The sequence below is a fragment of the Tamandua tetradactyla genome, chromosome X, assembly GCF_023851605.1.
Source record: "Tamandua tetradactyla isolate mTamTet1 chromosome X, mTamTet1.pri, whole genome shotgun sequence".
In the NCBI taxonomy this organism is placed as follows: domain Eukaryota; kingdom Metazoa; phylum Chordata; class Mammalia; order Pilosa; family Myrmecophagidae; genus Tamandua; species Tamandua tetradactyla.
The window spans coordinates 121400950-121413701 of record NC_135353.1 but is presented as its reverse complement, the minus strand read 5'-3'; the positions used below and the strand labels follow the sequence as shown (position 1 = coordinate 121413701).

The 12752-nt window shown below is 48.6% G+C and overlaps 2 protein-coding genes across 2 annotated transcripts; one reads left to right on the top strand and one right to left on the bottom strand.

The window, feature by feature from the left end:
* Nucleotides 1-30: 30 nt before the first annotated feature.
* Nucleotides 31-3762, top strand: ERAS (ES cell expressed Ras). Its single transcript, XM_077146075.1, has 2 exons — nucleotides 31-852; nucleotides 2861-3762. Exons 1-2 carry the CDS (start codon nucleotides 743-745, stop codon nucleotides 3576-3578), a joined length of 828 nt encoding a protein of 275 aa, XP_077002190.1. The 5' UTR covers nucleotides 31-742; the 3' UTR covers nucleotides 3579-3762.
* A 1267-nt stretch (nucleotides 3763-5029) lies between these two features.
* On the bottom strand, nucleotides 5030-10823 carry PCSK1N (proprotein convertase subtilisin/kexin type 1 inhibitor). The gene is made up of 3 exons (XM_077145296.1): nucleotides 10629-10823; nucleotides 5859-6325; nucleotides 5030-5389 (listed from the first exon to the last, which is right to left on the bottom strand). Exons 1-3 carry the CDS (start codon nucleotides 10740-10742, stop codon nucleotides 5194-5196), a joined length of 777 nt encoding a protein of 258 aa, XP_077001411.1. The 5' UTR covers nucleotides 10743-10823; the 3' UTR covers nucleotides 5030-5193.
* Nucleotides 10824-12752: the final 1929 nt, after the last annotated feature.

The following is a 12752-nucleotide window of genomic DNA, read 5'->3' as shown; positions in this document are numbered from 1 at the left end:
GTGCCTACCCTTGACCAAAAGTGGAAAATTGGAGGGCAATTTTGGAGTTTTATTTCTCCCACATGATAAGAATCATTTGGCAGGTCAAGGGAGTCAGGACTGAGTCTTCTTGGCCTTTTCTTCATGACCACCTTATGATCCCAAGATGTCCACCAGAGCCCCAGTCATTCAGTCAAGAAGGGAAATGGGGAAAGGCATGAGAGCCCAGGCAAGTAGCATACTCCTTTTAAGGAGCCTTCAGGATGCCCCGCCCAATAACTCCCACTCACCATTGGTCAGAACTGTGCCACATGACTGCCACAGCGGCAAGGGAGTCAGGGAAATTTCTAGCCAGCCACAGATCCACCTCCAATAAAACCAGGTTCTTTGTAACCAGACAAAATAACCCCTCCCTCCAAGTCTTTCGCTCCAGGAGCAGAGCCTACCTGCTCCGCAGCTACCAAAAGCCTGGACAGGCGGGACAGTTTCCATGGCCTCCAAGAGGCTTTTGCAAATCATTTCCCAAAGTCTGACCATGCAGGTAAAATTCCACACCCACCCACACACAATTCTCTCACAGGACGTAGGGGCAGCAGGCTGGGATGTCAAGCCGCCTGATGCACCCCCAAGGGACCCTCCCTGGCGCGCACTTGCTCGCGGGGCTGTGGGGCATGCCCGGGGCATGACCTCCGCAGCATGACCTCGCGTTTACCCCAGGGTGGCGCCAGGGTAGGGGCAGGAGGTATTGGAGGGAGCGCTGCGCATGCCTACAATCCCCTTCCCCAACACTGCCGTCGGCCAGGTGGAAGTATCTAGGTTTCCCTTCAGAGCGCTGTCCCGGGGCCGAACAGGACCGGCTTTCCCTGCACAGAGGTGAGCCCGGCCGGCAGGGCTTCTAGTCCCCGGCTCCGACCCCAACCCCGACTTGGGAGGTCTTTTTGGTGCTGGGTTTTGGGGGCATGACCGATGTTGGCAGGTCCCCGAGTCTTGGACTTGGGGGACTCCTTCGCCTATTCCCTCCCATTCTCTCCGAAGCCCTCACCCAACTTGCCAGCCCCTCACTCTTGCAGTCTGTATCCACCCTGCGCCACACTGAGAAGGCTGAGACCTCTCTTCTGTTGTATCCCTGAGGGGTTGACTGTACGACCTAGGGCCACTCACGGTCACCTCACCGAGCCTCTGTTGTAACTGGTAAAGGTGTTGTGAAGAATGGGCAGTCTGGCAGATCACCTGGTGCTTACTAAGCGTTCAATAAATAATATCTGCTGCCATTACTAATAATATCATTGTGACTACCTTGGCCAAGGGGATGGAACCCTTCTCACATCTCCACCTCAGACGATAGCACCCTCAGCTTCTCAGAGGCTCAGGATAGCCTTGACACTCCCCCACACTCCACCCCAACTCCTACTTTTTAACTTCTAAAGCAATGTCGCAGAAAATTCTGTCAGTTCCACCTTCAGAGTCTATCTAGAATCCAACCTCTCCTCACCAGGCCCATGGCCATCATGTGGCCACCACCATTGTGGAGGGTCTGGACTGCTGCAGTGGCCTCCACCTTGCTGCTCCCGTCCTCACCCCCTCCCCAGTCTGCCCTCACACCTGTGTCTGTCCTCCAACTTTTGGGGACCCCCAGAGCTCTGTCCCCTGCTTGCTTCTCCCCACAGGATACCCTACCCCACCCCTTTCTGAGCACATCCATTGACCATCTGCAGCCATACCCCTGGGCTGAGGACCCAACAGCTGGATCCCCATCTGAGCCCTTGCTCCCCACCTCCTCAGCTCCCTTGGGTACCTCAAACGGACCATCTTCACCCAAACTTCCACTGCTCATGGTTTCTAGAGAGTTGCAATGCCAGTGCCCGGAACTAATGCACATAAATATTTATTAAATGAATTTGTGGTGATTTACTAAGTTGAGCATTTGTGGTGTGCCTATCCCTTCTGGCAAGATACTCTACCTAATAGCCTTGTTTATTGTCATTTCTCACCACCAGGATATAAACCTCACCAGGGCAGCGATTTTAGTCTTATTTTGTTTGCTGCCATATCCCCAGCACCTGGCACAATGCCTGGCACACAGTTAAGATTCTTGAATTAATGCATGAAGATTGTTATCATAATAATGCTTCACATTAACCCAGCACCTTCTGCATTCTCACCTATTCCTGAAATATATTTTACTGATTTATCTTGTTTATTGTCTGTCTCCCCGACTAGAATGTAACCTTTATGAAGTCCAGGATTTCTGATCTATTTCTTTTCTCACCTCTGTGTCCTGGCCACACAGTAGGTGATTAATAAATGTATGTTGAATAATGAGTGACTAAGGATTAAGTTATAATGATAATGGCTAACATGCTACCTAATTTACTTACTCATTTGGTTTATTATCCATCTCCACCTCTTTGAACATACACTCGCTGAGGATAGGCATGTAGCTGTGCACATACTGTATGATATGGACACAAAGTAGGCAAAATTTCTACCCCCAAAAAAGGTGATGATGGCAAGTGAGCACAGGGGTTCTTTTCAGGGTGACGAAAATCTTCTAAAATTAGGTCATGGTGATGTTTACACAATTCTGTGAATATACTGAAAACCATTGAATTGTTCACTTTAAATGGGTGAAATTGATGGGATATAAATCATATCACAGTAAAGCTGGTAAAAAAAAAAAAAATCCCTGCCCTTACAGATTTTATGTTGTAGAAGGAAGAGAGAGAGACCATAAAGAACAGACGTTATATAGCATATCAGAAGGTGATAAGCACATGTGAGGCACTCAAATATTTATTCAGTGACACCAGTTGTCCCCTCCCCCCCCCAAATGATCTCACCTAATCTTTCCCAGTCGTCTTTCTGCTCTTCCCACTTGCAGGGCTTGCCATCCACATCTCCCAGACAACATGGCACTCCCCACGAAGTCTAGTATCTTCAACCTGGGCCTGGGCACATGGAGCCTTGGCTCTCAGGAAGAGAGGTGCAGGACTCTGGGGCACTGCCAGCAGCTGCCAGAGTACAAGGCGGTGGTAGTGGGTGCCAGTGGTGTGGGCAAGAGTGCACTGACCATCCAACTGAACCACCAGTGCTTCGTGGAGGACCACGACCCCACGGTCCAAGATTCCTACTGGAAGGAGGTGACCCTGGGCCACAGGGCCTGCATCCTGAATGTGCTGGATACAGCAGGGCAGGCAACTCACTGGGCTCTGCGTGACCAGTGTTTGGCCATTGGTGATGGTGTGCTGGGGGTCTTCGCCCTCAACGACCCCACTTCTCTAGCCCAGCTGCAGCAAATGTTGGCCACCTGGGGCCCTCACTACATCCAGCCCCTCGTCCTGGTGGGCAACAAGTGTGACCTAGTGACCGCTGCCGGAGATACTCATGTTGCTGCTGCAGCCCTTGCCCAGCGTTGGGGGATCCCCTTTGTGGAGACTTCAGCCAAGACCCGCCAAGGTGTAGAGGAGGCCTTTTCCCTACTCATACATGAGATCCAGAGGGTCCGGGAGGCTATGGCAAAGGAGGCCACGGCAGGGGCTGAGGGAAAAATGGCCCAGCCCCAGAATGCCACTTGCTGCTATAGCTGCTCTGTGGCCTGAAGGTCTTTGTCAAAAAAAGCTGCTCCTCCCCAACCCCAAGATGATTTTTTTTTGACATAGGAACCCCGCCCCCAGAGCAGCTAGCTGCATGGGACACCTTTGGTGTCCTGAGGATAGACCTCTCTTTCTCGGGGAGGTTTCCATTTCATTTAGTATTGTTGTTGGTGTGTCAGGTTGAAAAGTTGTGTGCAAAATTAAATAAATGGTGTTCCTAGTTTTCAAAGCAGCCTCTGTGCCAAGTGTCATCTGGGTGGGGTGAGACTGTAGAATGTAACTTGCATTATGAGAATTCCATCATTCAAAAACTTTGAGGGAGCTCGTATTTCTTGAAATGGCCTGTATGCCAGGCCCTGCTTCAGATATGAGGGATGTAAAGGTGAACAAGACATGTAGATAAGACATTCCTGGTGGTGAAGTAAAATTAACAAATATGTAGCATAAGATTAGCAATAAAGGGTATGTATTAAATAGGCAGGGGAAGAAATAAAGTGTTGCAGGGATGTTACTTAGCCAGGGAAGTGAAGGAAAGTCTTGAGTTGGTGACATTTGAGCAGAAACTGTCAGGTAGCTAGGGGGGAAAGGAAGAGCCAGCACAACGGGCGCGGCCATGAACCAGCCACCCCCACTCCAACATCCCCACCCCCACCCCAACCCCACCCTGTGTCTTCAAGGCCTGAGGCAAGAAGCCAGACAGAGAGTTGGCTACATTATATGATTAAAATTGTTTTAATCATATAATATAGCCAACGTTATGTTAAATATTTTACAAAGACATAATCATATAATGTAATCATATAATATATATAATTAATCATATAATGTAGCCAACAACATTTTAAATATTTTACAACAACAAATCAAGCTAACAAACATGACATTATACATCCTCCCTACCCTCCTACCTGGATGAATACACTTTCTTAATGACCCCGATGTCCAGGTTAAAAATTCCCACTCTTCAGGGGTCCATGCCAGAACATAAAGGTGCTGAGAGGGCTGATGCCAAGCCCTTTCTCCCACTCCCCACCATTCCCCTGCCAACATAAGGAGGCGGCCTAGGTATGCATGTGGACATCCAAGCCAGCACAGTGCAAGCTCCCCACACCCCCATCCCCACACTCCTCCACCCCCACCCCCTTGACCACCAGGAGGATGGACTGTGGGAAGATGCTGGTACAGGCGCTGAAAGTGGTCTCAAAAGTCTTTGAGGGGAAAAAAAAAGTCTTTGAGCTCCCCAGCCGAGTGAGGCCTGAAAAGGGGAACACAGGATCCTGATGGGCTCTGCCATTGTCCATATGGATGCATCCCCCAGTGAAGAGAGACATGGCCTGGGGGGGGGGGCTCTAAAGTGCTGGACCCAGGGCAGGAGCCCCTGGGCCCTGATCTAAGGGCAGCCACCACCACCCAGCCCCCCAGCCCCCCAGACACTGCCGCTCAGACATGCACATAGCTGCTTCAGATCGTATTTATTGTGGGGCCAGGGGGTGGGTATCTTGGGATTAAAGGGCAACCAAGGCCGGGGATAAGCCATTCTCCGCGCGTTTAGGGAGAGCAATCCGCGAGGCGGAGGCGTGGGAAGTCCTGGGTCGACGGGCGGGCTGGACTCCCTGGGCACTCAGGGTGGCAGGAGGCGGCGCGCTGGCGCCTGGGGCACGGGGGTCTCCAGGCGTTTCACACGCAACAGCGCCCCCAATACGCCCTCAGAGGGAACGTCAGGGCTCAGCTCTTGGTCTGCCGCGCGGCGGAGGCGGCGCGGGGCTGCCATTGCCTCAGAGTCCGCGCTCCCGGCGAGGAGACGCCCCAACAAATACCTGCAGAGGAAGCAAAGCGGTAAGCCGTAATTATGAGTCTGCGTGTCACCGCCCGGCCCCAGGCACCCAGACAACACGGCCCCGAACCCCATTACTGCCTGGGGACCCGTCCATCCCCAACCCACGGTTTCCAGGAGATAGAAGCCCCACCACCAATCCCAGAAACTCAGGTTTCCGCGCCTTAAAAGCTGGGCATCCGAGCTCCCCAACCTAGACGCTGGACATCGGAGCTCCCCTCTCCCATGTCACCCCTGTGACCAGGCATCCTTGCCGCCCACGCCGTAGATCCAGGAGCTCACTCTCTCCCAGGGCCCGGGCCTTTCGCCCCCTTTGCCGGGGCCTCAGAACCCCCGCCCCTCCCCAGTACTAGTCCTCTTCTCCATCCTAAACTGCAGGCACCCCACTGTCCCCCACCCTCATCTTCCCCGGACGCAGACGCCCACCCGCTTCCCCCGCCTTTCCCGGGTACCTCAGCAGCTCCGGGTCCACATCCGGATTCTCGTCGCCGGTGTCCTCGCCGTCAGGGCCGGCGGGGTTATCCTCGTAAGCGGGAGGCCGGGGTCTAAGCGCAGAGGCCGGAGCGGGGACAAGCTGGGCTGCGAGGGCTGCAGGGTCAAGGCGCGCGCGGAGCAGGGCGCGGGCTAGCTGCGCGGCGGGAGCGTCCGGGTCTTCGTCCAGAGCCAGGCCTGGGTCCGAGGCGCGGGGAGCGCCCCAGAGGCGCAGCAGCTGCGCCAGGACGCGTGCCTGCTGATCCTCAGCCTCCTGGGCCTCGACCCGCGCCCGCTCCTGTCGTTCGGCCTCCAGCAGATGCGCCAGCGCCCGCGCCAGCTCCTGCACGGCGCCGGCTGCCTCTCCCCGAGGCACAGCCCGCCGAAACCGGCGGGGAGCGCCAGCCTCGGTCATGGGCTGCGAGGGTGCACCCAAGCCGCGGGGCTCCTGCGGGAACACGGGGTGGGGGAAAAAACGTGCGTCAGTGTCTGGGGACCAGGGACCTCCAGCCCGGGAGTCTCCGTGAACTTCACATAGTAGGAGATGCAATCGAAAAGCCCACCTGAAGGTCACGGAGACCCCCACAAATATCTCCAAACACATATAAATCCACTAAAGACCCCGAGACCTCCTAGTGACTTCCCAGCGACTCCCAGAACTTTCCTCAGGGACCCTGGAGTCATTCAATCACTTCAAAGACCCCTGTAGATCCCTGAGACTCCCCCAAACCTCTCTATGACCTTCCAGTGACTTACAGAGGCCACCAGAAACTCCAGATACCTCTGCAGAACTCTAAGATACTCCTCCTAAATCCCTCATACACCACCAGTGACCTCCCAGTGATTCCCAGGACTAGCCCCAGATACCGCAGGAGAACCTCAGGCACACAAGGGCCCCAGCAGGCCCCTGAGATCCCTAAATATCCTCCCAGTGTCCTCCTGGTGACTCCCAGGACCACTGTAAACTCCCCGAGACCTCCTAGTGCCCCCTGGTGATTCCCAGACCCTCAGATAGCAGATTGTGCTGGTCACACAGAAACACACAAAACACACACAGCAAGCACAGTCTCCCACTCAAGTCTTGCAAGTATGTAGCTTTCATTTCTGGTAATGAGAAGGACTACAAACCCGAAAGAAAAAAAAAAAACAAAAAACAACCTCCCACTACAAACAAAACTGCTAAAAAGACTAGATATGTTATTTTAAAATATTTTTGCAGAGGCATTGTTAAATATTTGCCTCAGCCCAAAAGTCAGCCACAATGCTTAAGGGAAAAACATTGAAAAGTATAAGCATTTCCACTAAAGAAAAAAGCAAGACAAAGATGTCCCCTATCTCCTCTGTTATTTAATAATGTCATGAAGATACCTGCTAAAGCAATTAGATAAGGAATGAGAAGTTAGAGGAACAAAATTTTGAAATAAAGAAGTAAAATTATCAGGCTGTGTAAATAATATGATTATATACTAGAAACTCTAATCAACTGAAAAGCCACTACAAGAAGACAGTATAACATCAATTCTATAGCTGTCATATCTACCATCATCACTCCTTCTGGGTTTTCTTAATGCATATATAAGCAAATGCAAAGATATTCCTACTGTTCACTCATTTTACCCAAAAGGTAGCAAACTGCTCTGTACCCTGCTTTTTGGAGATCTTTATATTAGCACATTAACAGCATCCTCCCTTCCTTCCTATCTTCCTTCCTTCCCTATCCCCCCCCACAGTCCCTCCCCTCACCTCACTCCCACTCACCCTTCCTTCCATCTCAGCTGTATTGAATCTCTTCACGTGGATGTACAATAGTTTATTTAACCAGACTTCAGCTGATAGACATTTGGGATGTTTTTCAATCTTTTATTATTCTTATCAATGTTGGAATGAATAATCTTGCTCCTATATCATTTGGAATGCGTGCAAATTTATCTTCAGATAAATTATCCAATGAAAAATTTTCGGTCCAGGCAATTGTAATAAAATTTCAGCAAGTTTAAAGAAATAAAGGAGGGTTTTAAAAGCATTAGTAAGCAACAAAAGACCATAAAAATGGCCACGAAGATCTGAACAAGAAATATCTAGAACATCTAGAAATATATTTTAAATGAGATTTTAAGAATCAAAAGACAGGTTAAATAGATTCGACACAGCTGGAGGAAGTAATAGAATTGAACAGAGCTCAGAAACTGACTCATAGACATTAAGATCTGCTACATGACAGTGGTGGCATTGCAGAGCAGCGGGGACGGGACTGACTTCTTCAATAAATGATGTAGGAATAACGAGTCATCCAAAGTCAGGAAAAATGGAAGGGCAGAGACAAATAAATTTGACTCCATTCAAAATTAAGAATGTCTTTTTATCCCAAGACACCATAAAAAGAACAAAAGTAAAACTGTGGTGAGAGAGGAGATACCTGCTACATGAATAGTCAATAAGGATTAGTACCGAGAATATACAAAGAATTCCTAAAAACCATTGGGAAAAAAACAAAACGATACAAAAATGGGAAGAATACATGAAATATATTTCACAAAAAGGGAATCAGAAATGCTTAATAAATGTTAAAATAAATTTAGTAGATTGAAATGCTAGTGATCAATGAAAGGGAGAGGTAAGGGGTATGGTATATATGATTTTTTTTCTTTTTCCTTTTTCTGAATTGATGCAAATGTTCTAAGAAATGATCATGATGATGAATATACAACTATGTGATGATATTATGAGTTATTGATTATATTTCAAGAATGGAATGATAATATGGTACGAATGTTCGTGTTTATATGTTGTTTTTTTAAAAAAGAAATGCTTAATAAGTGTATGAAAAATCGTCATCCTCCTCAGTAATCAGGGAAATTAAAGCCTTGTCAAGTGTTGCCAGGGATGTGGAAAAACGGAAACTTTCATACATTGCTGGTAGGAATTAAAATGGCAAATATTCCCAGTGCCTACCCATGCAAAAAAAAAAAAAGGCAAAATAACTTTGAAGAGCAATTTGGCAATGTCTAAAAAGGTGCACATATCCTATGGCCTAATCTTGGGATGTTACATTCCGGAGTAAATTTTGCACATATACAATTGGATGTGAGTTCATGAAAGATGACTGCAGCACTGTTCATAATAGCAGTAAAAGTGGGGGGAGACAGCAAGAAAAAAAAGCCTGAAAACAACCCAAATGTTCACTGACAAGGAGAATGTGTATACACATAGAATGAAATATGTAGCACTACAAATAAGTGAATTACAGCCACACACCTCAATATGGATAAATCTCACAACCAACGTAGAGCAAAAACAGCAAGTTGCAGAATTCCACTACAGACTCCCTGAGAGGACCAGACACCCTAAAGACATGCCTAGTGACCCCTAGTGACTACCAGAAGCCAGACTTGGTAGGAGTCCATTTGTGCAATGTTCAAAAACAAGAAAAATGAAACAATATATTCTCTAGCAAGACATAGGTATGTGATTAAACTACAAATAAAAATATGAGATCAAGGAACAGAAAGTACAGGATAATGATGATAGGAAAACAAGGTTGCTTTGGAGAGGAACACACAGAGGCTTCTAATATGCTTGTCATGCTCTATTTCTTATGCTGGGTGATGGATATGTGGAAATTTATTTGATCATCATTCCCTACATCGTACACACATGCTAAATACATTATGGTATATTATATATGTATTTAATATATAATTATTTTTAAACTCATCCATCCTTGACGCAGACACCTCTGAAAAGCAACAGGGGCAAGCTGCTGCTGGTGTTCCTGCCTGGTGCCACCACTCCTCAGCTGCCCCCCCCACCCCCCGCTGGGGGAAACCACATCCTCACCAGCAATCACAGGCTCACAAACACTCACAGGCAATTGAGATGTCAGGGATGCAACGCAACACATGCTACATCCACACATAAGGAATCACGCACATTCACACCATGGCTGTCGATGCAGTTATCAACGGAGCCACCCAGCTCCAAGGACATGCACCACCCCCTTCAAGAAACAATGCCGCATGGAGACATCATGGCCCCTTTCCCCACAGCGACAGAGGTCTACGAAGAAGGAGCGAGAAACAGCGTCATGAATGCGCACACAAACTCCCTGCCACGTAGGTCCAACAGAACCAAAATGGGATGCAAAGACCACCCCTTCCCACACGAAAACGAAATCACACATACACACACTGAGACACACAGAAAGACACGCCCATATGCCACACCATCACAGATCAGGCTTCACAAACCCAAACACCGTGTCATTGAGAAAATACCTGGTCCCATACAAAGTCACACACGGCAGCAAGATCGAACCCCATTATCACACACACTACAAGCCAGACACACGACGGCACTTTCGTATGGACTTTCGGAAGGGTTCACACGAAAGAACACACCCTTACAAGGGCACGACACCACCCCCACCCCCCGTCATCGCATCATGCGCACACATACAGATTTGCGCACACCCTCCATTAACGCGCCCAAGTCCCAAGGACAGCCCCGAAGGGCGAGCCGGGCTTAGGGTGTCGACGAGTGGGCAGGTCCTGCCAGACCCTGACACTTAGCCTGGTCTTGGGTGCGCGGGCCTGGCCTGGGCGTGGACTGGCGTCTGGACCACGGGCCACCCTTGCCGATCTCTCCGCACAGGCTGGAAGCTGGTCCAGCGATGGCGAGGCAGTGAGGCACCGACCCCAGCCCACCGCATCCTCCGCCCGAAGCACCCACCCCGCGCCCGACTAGGGTCGCACCTTTACCGGCCGAGCGCAGAACGCGGGGGGCGGCCGAAGTAGGCCCAACAGCAGCAGCACCAAAATGCCGACGCCCCCGGCCCGCGGCCCGCCGAGCAGCGGCGACCTCGCCATGCTGCCCCAGCGAGCCGGGCTCCGGTCGGGCGGACAGGCTGGCAAGTGCGCAGCGCCTGGGCTAGCAGGCAAGGCTGCGGTCCTCTGCGGCTGCGCACGCCCGGGAACCGTGCCCTCTCCTGCCCTCCCCCCTCCCCCACCCCCACCCCCGCCACTCTACGCAGGCGCAGCCTCAGGTCTCTGGCAGACCCTCCATCCTGCCGGTCGCCATGGAGATGCCCAAGGGGCAAGGTGGAGAGCTGGAGCTGAGACGGCGGTTGCCATAGCAGCCGGAGGGCAGTTGCCAGGGCAACAGACCTTGCTGTCGCCTTTGTAGCCAGGCAAGAAAAATTAGCTCTGTGGGGGGTGAAATGAGGGTCCGGTGCCCACCTTCCCCTCCTTAGGGAGTAGAAATAACATTACTTGGTTTATCGGGTAAATGATTATGGATTGCTTACTGTGGGCCAGGTCCTTTAGAGGGCAATGGGTTTGAATCCAGGTGATGTGACAGCTGCGGCACAGTCCCACACCTGCATAAGGGGATTCCTAGTAACTGCCCTCACAGTGATTTGGAAGACTTAATAAGAATGGCATTCAGTAGGAACTCAATAAATGCTTCTGTCTCCTCCTTGTCTGCATTTACTTGTTTCTCCATGAATAGAAAGATATTTTATCCCTAAATTGTCCCAGAAAGGATTTCAAGCCACTTAAAATGATGCATCAAAGGCAACAAGATTTTGTCAAAATGTATATTATGACTACCCATCTGGAATAAAAATGTTGGGAAGGAAATGTTAACAGTGATTATGTCTTGGTAAGGAGAGAAACAATGGTCGGTTTGTCACTTTTTTTCCTTTATGCTTTTCTATGTTGTTTGGAAAAATGTTACAAAGAATATCCATTACTGTTATAATCAGATTTAAAAATGATAAAGATATTTCAGTTGGAATTTAAAAATAGTATAGTAACTCTCACAACTCAGTTAAAAACTGGGCAAAGGCAAGTAAAACCATGAGATATTACTTCACACCCGCTAGAACGGCTGTTCGTTAAAAAATAAAAAAATAACAAATGTTGGCGTGGTTGTGGAGAAATAGGAACCCTCATACATTGCTGGCGAGAATGTAAAATGGTGCAGCTGCTGTGGAAAACAGTTTGGTGGTTTCTCAGAAAGTTAAGTATAGAATTACTATATGATCTGGCAATCCTGCTACTAGGTATATGCCCAAAAGAATTGGAAGCAGAGATTCTAACAAATATTTGCATAGCACTGATGCGCATAGTGGCATTATTCACAATTGGCAAAAGGGGGAAGGAACCCAAATGTCCATCAACAGATGAATGGATAAACAAAATGTGGTATATAAAGGTTAAGGAATATATTCAGAAGTAGAGAGTAATGAAGTGCTGATACATGTTACAACATAGATGAGTCTTGAAGACAGCACATTGAGTAAAATAAGCCAGATACAAAAGGACAAATATTTATGATCTCACTTATATGAAATAATGGTAATATGCAAATTCATAGTCAGAAATTAGAATAAAGGTTAACAAGGGCTAAGATACGGGTGAAGAATGGGGAGTTAATGCTTAATTGGTACAGAGTTTCTGTTTGGGGTGATGGAAAAGTTTTGGTAATGGATAGTAACGATGTCAGCCCGATATTGTGAATGTAATTAACACCACTAAATTGCATACTCGAAAGTGGTTAAAATGGGAATTATGTATATGTGGTACCAGAATAAAAATTTTTGAAACCCTCCCTCCAAAATGGACAAAGAACTTGAACAGACATTTCTGCAAAGAAGATATACAAATGGCCAACAAGGACAAGAAAAAAAATGCTAACAATCATTAGGGGAACATAAATCAAGTCACAATAAAGTACCATTTCAGACCCACTAAGAGTGGGATGATTTTTTTTAAAAATGGAAAATAGCAAGGGTTCGCAAGAATGTGGAGAAATTAGAACCCTTGCGCATTGCTTATGGGAATGTAAAATGGCTCAGGTGCTGTGGAAAAGTTTGG